The sequence below is a fragment of the Nerophis lumbriciformis genome, linkage group LG17, assembly GCF_033978685.3.
Source record: "Nerophis lumbriciformis linkage group LG17, RoL_Nlum_v2.1, whole genome shotgun sequence".
Taxonomy (NCBI): domain Eukaryota; kingdom Metazoa; phylum Chordata; class Actinopteri; order Syngnathiformes; family Syngnathidae; genus Nerophis; species Nerophis lumbriciformis.
The window spans coordinates 10,361,311-10,372,500 of record NC_084564.2 but is presented as its reverse complement, the minus strand read 5'-3'; the positions used below and the strand labels follow the sequence as shown (position 1 = coordinate 10,372,500).

Genomic DNA, 11,190 nt, shown 5'->3' with positions numbered 1-11,190 from the left:
TATCTGTGTTGGCCCTGTGATGAGGTAGCGACTTGTCCAGGGTGTACACCGCCTTCCGCCCGATTGTGGCTGAGATAGGCTCCAGCGACCCCGAAGGGAATAAGAGGTAGAAAATGGATGGATGGATGGAGTTGATTTATTTTGGAAAACCTTGTTACATTGTTTAAAGCATCCAGCGGGGCATCACAACAAAATTAGGCATAATAATGTGTTCATTCCACGACTGTATATATCGGTATCGCTTGATATCGGAATCGGTAATTAAAAGTTGGACAATATTGGAATATCGGCATAAAAGCCATTATCGGACATCTCTAATATATATATATATATATATATATATATATATATATATATATATATATATATATATATATATATATATATATATATATATATATAAACATTGGTATCTATTTTTTGTTGTGTTTTGGGGGAGAAAAAAATAAACATTTGATGTTCTTGTGAAGTTGTTTCACAGCCTGTGAATAAAAGCTAGCATGTCGACACCCGAGCCTACTAAATATTTCAGCGGGGACTCTGAGACGTCCTCCTGCTTGACTGCGAGAGTGCCAGGAAGAAAAGCGGACGTTTCCAGCATGTTTCTTCACGCAGTTTTGATTGTCGTCTGCCTGCTGCTTCCTCCTCTCCCAGGTGAGTCTCCTTCACCATTCTGCTCACCTTGACGATGTGCTGACCTTGAAAAACCACCGCCAGGCATGCTGGGAAATATTACACCACATTGAACTGCTGTAAATGTATCCTGGTGTGTGTGGCTGTGCGAGTGCATGTTGGTCAACAAGTAACAGGCCTGAAAGTAACAGGAGTGAGTTTTAAGCATAGAACAGGGGTGGGCAATTAATTTTTACCGGGGGCCGCATGAGCAACCCGAGCACTGCTGGAGGGCCACATCGACAATATTTCAATTACATTTTGCTCAAATTATTTTTGATATACCGTAAGATAAATAATAATAATAATAATCATTTCATTTAACGTAATTTAACTTTTTACAAAAGCAGATTGCTTTTGATGGTTTTATTTTTAACACTGTCTTACACAACACTTCCTGATGATACAATGCAAAAATGTCAATTTCTGTCACTTTATCCTGCATCCTCTTTAAAAGTCCAACATTTTTCCCCGTCAGATTTGGACAACCATCTGTTGTCACACCTGCCAGCTTGTCCCATTTCAGTCCTAACACGCATTTACCTATGTGAACAAGTCATTACCTGTGGTTGTCTCTTTAATTGACTGCATGGCTGCCAGCTCCTGCGTGATTTGAAAGTCTGCAGTTATCCCACGTAAGAAGATGAGCAGCTGGGCGGTGTCACGTACATCGCAGCTCTCATCCAAAGCCAGCGAAAAACAGTCTAAGTCGGCAGTTGTGTTCTTCAGCTCAAGCTCCAAGTTTCCAGCGATGGTCTCAACCCGCCTCGTTACAGTGCGTCGGGAGAGTGACATGTTCTCAAATGCGCCCCTCTTCTCCGGGCATATCAGCGTAACAGAGTCCAATAAGCACTCCTTACTTTTTCTGGCGATTTTGTGAGAAATGACGAAACTTGTCCTGACGGCTGCATCTCTGGGGGGGGTAAAATCTGGCAAAAAGTCCTTGTTGGGTTTGCAGTTTTACCATCAACGCATCAGCCTCCCTTGCGCGCTCTTCATCGGACAGATTCCAGTATTTTTCCTCGTGCTTCGTCCTATAGTGGCGATTCAAATGATATTCTTTAAACACAGCAACCTGTGTACCACAAATTTAATTTCTGTAAAGAAATACTTGGCAGTCCATGTCTTGTTGAAAACACGCCATTCGTCATCAACTTTTCTCTTTTTAGCGTCTCGGGGGTAACCGGGCATCACTTGTCGCTGTGCACCTTCACTCACAGGTTACACACGGACATACGCCCATAAATAACACTTTTCAAAATAAAAGCAGCACAGTTGTATTGCGCGCACGACATAGATGTTTTTTTTTTAATGTATTTTGTAATTTGTGATTGCTGCTGTTCACATTCACTCACAATCGCGAACGAGCATACGTCCACACGGAAGTAATACAAATAACACTTTTCAAAACAAAAGCAGCACCGTTGTATTGCACACTCGACATAGATACTTTTGTAAATTTATTTTGTAATTTATGATTGGCCTCACGGGGGCCGGACAGGGACGCACAAAGGGCCACAGAATGCCCAGGTCTGCATTACATTAATTATAGCAGAATTACATTTATGCTAACATGTTGACACTAAACACATTAGAATATAATTTTAAGTAACAGGAGTGAGTTTTTAGCGTAGAATTAGCAATTAGATAAAATATAGCCACACGATATTTATGCTATCACGTTGATACCAAAAACAGTACCGTCGATTAAATGCTTTAAAATGTAATATCGAAAATTATCGGTATCGTTTTTTTTATTATCGGTATCGTTTTTTTGGGTTTTTTTTTGTTTTGTTTGTTTTTTCCCCAACTTTTTTTTATTGGCATTTTCAAATAGACAGAAAAAAGTGCAAGTCGAAACAGTACAATTTTAAAGTCAGTAAATTATTCACACCCTTTTTTAATTTTATTTTTTTAATTAAAATAACATAAAAAACACAAGATACACTTACAATTAGTGCACCAACCCAAAAAACCTCCCTCCCCCATTTACACTCATTCACACAAAAGGGTTGTTTCTTTCTGTTATTAATATTGTGGTTCCTACATTATATAGTTTCTATGTAACTGTTTTTATATTGTTTTACTTTCTTTTTTATTCAAGAAAATGTTTTTAATTTATTTATCTTATTTTTTTATTTATTTTTTTTTATCTAAAAAGGACCTTATCTTCACCATACCTGGTTGTCCAAATTAGGCATAATAATGTGTTAATTCCACGACTGTATATATCAGTATCGGTTGATATCGGTATCGGTTGATATCAGTATCGGTAATTAAAGAGTTGGACAATATCGGAATATCGGATATCGGCAAAAAGTCATTATCGGACATCCTATCAACAAATGACATCAAAATATAATTTTAGGTAACAATACTGAAAGTAACAGGAGTGAGTTTTTAGCATAATATTAGCAACTACAGGTAAAAGCCAGTAAATTAGAATATTTTGAAAAACTTGATTTATTTCAGTAATTGCATTCAAAAGGTGTAACTTGTACATTATATTTATTCATTGCACACAGACTGATGCATTCAAATGTTTATTTCATTTAATTTTGATGATTTGAAGTGGCAACAAATGAAAATCCAAAATTCCGTGTGTCACAAAATTAGAATATTACTTAAGGCTAATACAAAAAAGGGATTTTTAGAAATGTTGGCCAACTGAAAAGTATGAAAATGAAAAATATGAGCATGTACAATACTCAATACTTGGTTGGAGCTCCTTTTGCCTCAATTACTGCGTTAATGCGGCGTGGCATGGAGTCGATGAGTTTCTGGCACTGCTCAGGTGTTATGAGAGCCCAGGTTGCTCTGATAGTGGCCTTCAACTCTTCTGCGTTTTTGGGTCTGGCATTCTGCATCTTCCTTTTCACAATACCCCACAGATTTTCTATGGGGCTAAGGTCAGGGGAGTTGGCGGGCCAATTTAGAACAGAAATACCATGGTCCGTAAACCAGGCACGGGTAGATTTTGCGCTGTGTGCAGGCGCCAAGTCCTGTTGGAACTTGAAATCTCCATCTCCATAGAGCAGGTCAGCAGCAGGAAGCATGAAGTGCTCTAAAACTTGCTGGTAGACGGCTGCGTTGACCCTGGATCTCAGGAAACAGAGTGGACCGACACCAGCAGATGACATGGCACCCCAAACCATCACCTTACCATGCAAATTTTGCATTTCCTTTGGAAATCGAGGTCCCAGAGTCTGGAGGAAGACAGGAGAGGCACAGAATCCACGTTGCCTGAAGTCTAGTGTAAAGTTTCCACCATCAGTGATGGTTTGGGGTGCCATGTCATCTGCTGGTGTCGGTCCACTCTGTTTCCTGAGATCCAGGGTCAACGCAGCCGTCTACCAGCAAGTTTTAGAGCACTTCATGCTTCCTGCTGCTGACCTGCTCTATGGAGATGGAGATTTCAAGTTCCAACAGGACTTGGCGCCTGCACACAGCGCAAAATCTACCCGTGCCTGGTTTACGGACCATGGTATTTCTGTTCTAAATTGGCCCGCCAACTCCCCTGACCTTAGCCCCATAGAAAATCTGTGGGGTATTGTGAAAAGGAAGATGCAGAATGCCAGACCCAAAAACGCAGAAGAGTTGAAGGCCACTATCAGAGCAACCTGGGCTCTCATAACACCTGAGCAGTGCCAGAAACTCATCGACTCCATGCCACGCCGCATTAACGCAGTAATTGAGGCAAAAGGAGCTCCAACCAAGTATTGAGTATTGTACATGCTCATATTTTTCATTTTCATACTTTTCAGTTGGCCAACATTTCTAAAAATCCCTTTTTTGTATTAGCCTTAAGTAATATTCTAATTTTGTGACACACGGAATTTTGGATTTTCATTTGTTGCCACTTCAAATCATCAAAATTAAATGAAATAAACATTTGAATGCATCAGTCTGTGTGCAATGAATAAATATAATGTACAAGTTACACCTTTTGAATGCAATTACTGAAATAAATCAAGTTTTTCAAAATATTCTAATTTACTGGCTTTTACCTGTATATAAAAAATAGCCACATTACATGTATGCCAACAGCATGTTGATACCAAAACATTACCGTCGGTGATATATATTATATGATTATAAAATATAATTTCAGGTAGCAGGACTGAAAGTAACAGGAGTGAGTTTTAGCATAGAATTAGCAAATATATGAATTATAGCAGAATGATGTTTATGCGGGGAAAAGATTGTTGACACTAAACACATTAAAATATGATTTTAGATAACAGGACTGAAAGTAGCAAGAGTGAGTTTTTAGCATAAAATTAGCAATAACATAAAATACAGCCACATGGTATTTATGCTAACAGCATAACAAATGACATTAACATATAATTTAAGGTAACATGACTGAAAGTAACAGGAGTGAGTTGTGAGCATATATTCAGCAAACATATGAATTATAGCATAATGAGGTTTATGCTAACAACACTAAACACATTACAGTCATTCCACTAATGAAATAAAAACAATAATTACGCAACAGGACTGAACTTCCTCCATCGCAGTGAAACACGATCAAATTGACATCAAAATAAAAACGCGAACACACGTCCGTTCTTCTCACGGCCCGCAGAGGACGTGAATGATGCAACTTCCTGTGGATCATGTGACCTGTGGAAAATTCCACTATTTGGTGCGAGGTAACAGGACTGAGTCGAGCTAAAGTGTGAATTTCAATGCGTTTTTGTTTGAAAATAGACTGCGATAAAAAGTAACAAATGTGAATTATGATATTATTTGGGCCGTCAAAGTGAACAAGTTAAACGTTTATTTTAATCGCGCGATTAAAAGTGTGTTTGTGTGCATTATACTGAATAAAAATGTAAAATAAATCCATTTATTAAATCAATAAAAGTGCATAAATCAAATAAATTGTTCAGTGAACATTCTGATTAGGTACACTTGGTAAAGATACAAATATTATGTTTGTGATTGATTGCGTACAATCAATGATGGAAATGGCCCCCTCTACCTCAAAGAACTGCTCACTCCCAAATCCTCCACACGACACCTCCGCTCCGGACAGGCTAGCCTCCTCCAACCTCCGAGGACAAAGCTACGAACAATGGGAGACCGGGCTTTCTGCTCCGCCGCTCCCAGTCTGTGGAACGCTCTCCCTGACCTCCTGAGGGCACCACAGACTGTGGATGCTTTTAAAAAAGGCTTAAAAACCCTTCTTAATCCAATGCATTTGAATGGGATTTTTTTTTTTTGGCTGGGATTTTTTCTAAGTACTGAAACGAGAGAAGGTAAAAAGCAGCTCCTTTTACCCTCTTTCGTTTCTGTACTTAGAAAAAAAAACTCATCCAAATCCAATGCATTTGAATGGGATTTTTTTTTTGGCTGGGATTTTTTCTAATTAAAGTAAAGTTAAAGTTAAAGTACCAATGATTGTCTCACACACACACACACTAGGCGTGGCGAAATTATTCTCTGCATTTGACCCATCACCCTTGTTCACCCCCTGGGAGGTGAGGGGAGCAGTGGGCAGCAGCGGTGCCCCGCCCGGGAATCATTTTTGGTGATTTAACCCCCAATTCCAACCCTTGACGCTGACTGCCAAGCAGGGAGGTAATGGCTCCCATTTTTATAGTCTTTGGTATGACTCGGCCGGGGTTTGAACTCACAACCTACCGATCTCAGGGCGGACACTCTAGGCCACTGAGTAGTTTTTTTTATTACTATTACTGAAACGAGATAAGGTAAAAAGCAGCTCCTTTTACCCTCTAGATATATGCATACTAGTTTTAGCTATTTGGCTGTTCTAGTTGTTTTTTTTAATTATCTTGTATTTTTTAATACACTAGCACTTTGAGGTTGTTTACTCAATGTAAAGTGCTTTTTACAAATAAAATATATTATTATTATTATTATGAGTTAACTATGGACACAATTTGATTAACCGCAGTTAAATATTTAAATCATACTAGCCAACCTTGAGACCTCCGATTTCGGGAGGTGGGGGGAGGGGGTGGGCGTGGTCGGGGTGGGACGGGGACGTGGTTGGGGGCGTGGCTAAAAGGGGAGGAGTATATTTACAGCTAGAATTCACCAAGTCAAGTATTTCATATATATATATATATATATATATATATATATATTTATTCTATTTTATTTATTTATTTTTTATCGTGTTCTGTTTGTGTTGTGTTGTGTTTGCTCGGTACTCGTTTTATCTTTTAACCTGCCCATTGTACAGCACTTTGGCTACCCCTGTGGTAAATTTTAAATGTGCTTTATAAATAAAGTTGATTTGATTTGATATATATATATATATATATATATATACATATATATATTTATTTTATTATATATATATATATATATATATATATATATATATATACATATATATATTTATTTTATTATATATATATATATATATATATATATATATATATAAAATAAATACTTGAATTTCAGTGTTCATTTATTTACACATATACACACACATAACACTCATCTACTCATTGTTGAGTTAAGGGTTGAATTGTCCATCCTTGTTCTATTCTCTGTCACTATTTTTCTAACCATGCTGAACACCCTCTCTGATGATGCATTGATGTGTGGCACGCACAAAAGTGCTTTCATCAAATACACTAGATGGCAGTATTGTCCTGTTTAAGAGTGTCACAACATTGCTGTTTACGGCAGACGAACTGCTTTACGGTATACAAAAAAGTGAATGCTGCTGCTGTTGTTGTGTGTTGTTGCCACGCTGGGAGGACGTTAATGAAACTGCCTAACAATAAACCCACATAAGAAACCAAGAACTCGCCCTCCATCATTCTATAGTTATAACGTGATTGGGCAGGTACGCTTTTTTATATTGTGGAGGACCTGAGTCCGCCTGAATTTTGGGAGATTTTCGGGAGAAAATTTGTCCCGGGAGGTTTTCGGGAGAGGCGCGGAATTTCGGGAGTCGCCCGGAAAATCCGGGAGGGTTGGCAAGTATGATTTAAATCGTTTGACAGCACTAATTATATTTTGTCGTTCATTTCCATTTTAGAAAGCAGGCAGCCGACGCTAGTTTTACTGCATTCAAATGAATGTTTTTAATAAATAACATTCACATCTAAATTTTGTGCTGAACATTTTTTTAAATCTAAAAAGTCATTTAATTTGATCCCGCATTTATTATTTTTATTTTCCCAGGATTTACAAAATTAAAAAAAAAAAAAAAAATACGCCCTCTAGTGGCCAGGTGGGAGTTTAGGCACGACATTTCTGCTTAATAATCCTAATGAAGAACATCAACAGCATGTCAACTGTGGCGCCCTCTGGTGGCCACTCGGACATTCTTCTATTCTTGTCAAATTGACATGATTTCTTTTCAGCGCTACCGGACGCGGAGGCGGAGGAGGAGGTGGAGTACCGCGGCGCCAACGCCACGGCGAGCACCGGAGGCTCGGTCCGCCTGGACTGCGGCGCCACGCCGCCCTCCGTCTTCATCTGGGGCTTCACGCGGTCCGGCTCGGACAACAACGTGGCGCTGGTCTACGCGGACGAGCACGGCGCCAAGGTGCAGGCGCGGCCCGGCGGCCCCGGCCGCGTGCTCGTGCCCGCCGATACGTGCGCGCTGGTCATAGAGGGCGTGCGCGAGGAGGCGGCGGGCACGTACACCTGCCAGGCCCTCTACCACGTGGGGGGAGGAGCCAGGGTGGTCTTCTACTCCACGCGGCTGGATGTCCGCCAATCAGGACGCAGATAATAAAAAAAACAAAAAAACCGCCGCGATGACGTCATCAGACTAGAAAGCGGAAATAAAATCGTTTCCAGTGTTTGACTTTTTTAACCGAGCGGATGCTAAAATGAGAATAAAGTAGTAAAGCTTTCGACTGTCCTGGGTTCGCATATTCTGTGTACTTACCTGATAAAATAATAAATGGGAGTCATGAGAGCAGGTCCGGTCTCCACCACTTCTTTTAATGTCATCTTCACACACCTTCTTCAACAACCCCCACTTATAGACCTCTTACGTCACAGCACTACGGCATCCCTGGAGGGACAAAACTCCTCCTCCTTACCTCACACTCTGGCAACTTGGGACACCCTGAAATGTTTATTCCACTTGTCAAGAGACTTGAGTTTGATTCGGTTGTTTTTTTTTAAGCAGGTACTGTCGCTTTAAGACTTTATGATGTTTATTATGGGACATTTGTTTTGAAAGAACTCCCCGATCACTTCCACCTTTGAATGTACTCCCTGGTATTACAGCAGTGAAATATTGCAATACAAATAATACCTTAAATTATATTAGAGCAATTTTAGTGAGGGGTGTTTCTGTATTACTTTTACACGCTTTGTAGTGTTTTGTGGAGACTGGTTTTGTTTTCTAAATTAAATAGGAAATTAATTGTAACAAAACGTCACTTAATATTCATTCAATAAGTACAAATGTTTTTGCCCTTACAAAGAAAAAAAATGTCAAGCATCATAATTAATACCTTGTAAAAGAAAATACTTCCCAACACTTTTATCTCTATAAAGAGATTTTTTATGTGTATTATTTCATTTAATGCAGTGAACATTAAGTCAAGTTCAATTAAATGTTAACTTTTAATCCATTAAAAACTTCAATTAGTTTCTTTGTTTTTATCTAATTACTCTGCTTTCTTGTTTTTAAATACGCTGCTTGCCTATCTGTTTTATCCAGTACTTTCATGCCTTTATTTCTATTTTTTTATTTGTTTCTGTTTTACATCTAGTGTGTGTCATGATTTCATTTCTATTTAATTTTTTCATTATATATTCTAACTTTCCATTTTTATTTTTTTAAATTATTTTTATACTTTGGTAGCACTTTGAGATTTTAACAAATGTAAAGTGCGTTACAAATGTAATCCATTATTATTATTATTTTACATTTAATTTCAAATTTAATGTAATAATTAAGTATGAAATTAAATGTAATGAAAATTAATAACATTTTTATTCAATTAAAAATATTAGAAAAAATTGATAAGAAATTGTAAAAAAATACTTCTACTATACTGCACGCACATGCACACACACACACACACACACACACACACACACACACACACACACACACACAAAATACATAAGACTTTTCTATAAAAAGGAAAAAGCGTGTTTACTCTTCCATATCTTCTCTTTATATTATTACAAAACTTTACATCGCTAAAAGCCAAAAAGCCACAAAAAAAAAAAAGCATAAATAATATAAAAGAGCGCCTTTGTTCTCAGAAAGATACATTCATATGAAATAAGATTTGACTACTAGAAAAAAATAAATAAGTCATGTCAAGTCTTTTTTTCATGTCCAGCGTCACGACTCTCAGGTCCTCTTAGTTCCTGTTTGTGACGTCACCACGTTAGCTCCGCCCCTTCCTCCCGACGTGGTTTTTTTAAAAAAGGGGGCGTGTCATAGCATATGGCCCCGCCCTCACACCTCCTGGATCAGCTCCCCAGTCAGACCAGCAGAGATCCAGCCGGGTTTTTCATCACAGTCCAAGTCTGGCAGAGCCAAAGTGTCCCAAACCAGAACCGAGTCTTCCTGGTGTGTGAGGTCCACGTGGTCACCTGACAAGGACACAACCACCTCGTTGTCACCTTTTTCTATTCATAAGACCATTATTGATCTGGTCACATGGACAAATGCTTACATATAATAATCAATCAATCAATCCGCCCAAAATCACTGCTGCCATAAATAATAATTAGGTCATAATTACCTCCTCCAGGGACAAAAAATATTTTTCTATTTTTTATATACAGGAATATTTTCACGCATATTTTTCTATTCAAATATTTATCCTGTACTTTAGTTTATTTCTGATGATATATTTATATTTCAATTGAAATTATTATATTTGATTTCATGTAATGCACATTCAATTATATTCAATCACAAATTGTGATATAGCATAAAGTAATTATACATAATTTATTTAAACTATATCATTGAGAAATATGATTATTTAGAACTCTAATATTATAAAAATTCATTAATTTCATATCAAATATTATTTTATTACAAAATAAATTTCATGTTTATTCAAATATTTTTTTAAACTACATTTTGTTTTAAATGTGTTAATTGTAAAATATATTAAATTATATTCAAATAATAAATTTTTTAATTACATAATATCATTTTATATTCTATGTATCCATCCATCCATCCATCTTCTTCCGCTTATCCGAGGTCTGGTCGCGGGGGCAGCAGCCGAAGCAGGGAAGCCCAGACTTCCCTCTCCCCAGCCACTTCCTCCAGCTCTTCCTGGGGGATCCCGAGGCGTTCCCAGGCCAGCTGAGAGCCATAGTGCTCCCAACGTGTCCTGGGTCTTCCCCGTGGCCTCCTACCAGTCGGATGTGCCCTAAACACCTCCCCACGGAGGCGTTCGTGTGGCATCCTGACCAGATGCCCGAACCACCTCATCTGGCTTCTCTCGATGTGGAGGAGCAACGACTTAGCTTTGAGCTTCTCACCTTATCTCTAAGGGAGAGCTCCACCACCCGACGGAGGAAACTCAT

The 11,190-nt window shown here is 38.4% G+C and overlaps 3 protein-coding genes across 9 annotated transcripts in view; 1 reads left to right on the top strand and 2 right to left on the bottom strand.

Annotated features, from left to right (window-relative positions):
• Positions 1-8,579, bottom strand: part of bcl9l (bcl9 like) — a 76,787-nt gene extending 68,208 nt beyond the window's left edge. Inside the window, exon 1 of one of the 2 annotated variants that reach the window (XM_061972422.2) lies at positions 8,561-8,579. The gene's annotated coding sequence lies outside the window, so the exon portion shown is untranslated. Of the gene's footprint in view, positions 1-5,239; positions 5,259-8,560 lie in introns of those variants that run through there. The other variant, XM_072914978.1, reaches the window with a different exon arrangement.
• LOC140679496 (V-set and immunoglobulin domain-containing protein 10-like 2) overlaps positions 1-8,586 on the top strand; it is an 18,993-nt gene extending 10,407 nt beyond the window's left edge. The window contains exons 3-4 of the mRNA XM_072914979.1: positions 471-654; positions 8,028-8,586. Of these exons, the coding sequence (XP_072771080.1) occupies positions 501-654; positions 8,028-8,401 (528 nt within the window). The 5' untranslated portion in view covers positions 471-500 and the 3' untranslated portion in view covers positions 8,402-8,586. The remainder of the gene's footprint in view (positions 1-470; positions 655-8,027) is intronic.
• A 1,480-nt stretch (positions 8,587-10,066) lies between these two features.
• Positions 10,067-11,190, bottom strand: part of cdon (cell adhesion associated, oncogene regulated) — a 236,013-nt gene continuing 234,889 nt past the window's right edge. For all 6 annotated transcript variants that reach the window (XM_061972414.2, XM_061972413.1, XM_061972415.1 and 3 more), the window contains one exon: positions 10,067-10,236. In XM_061972414.2, coding sequence (XP_061828398.1) covers positions 10,100-10,236 — 137 coding nt within the window. In that variant the 3' untranslated portion in view covers positions 10,067-10,099. The remainder of the gene's footprint in view (positions 10,237-11,190) is intronic.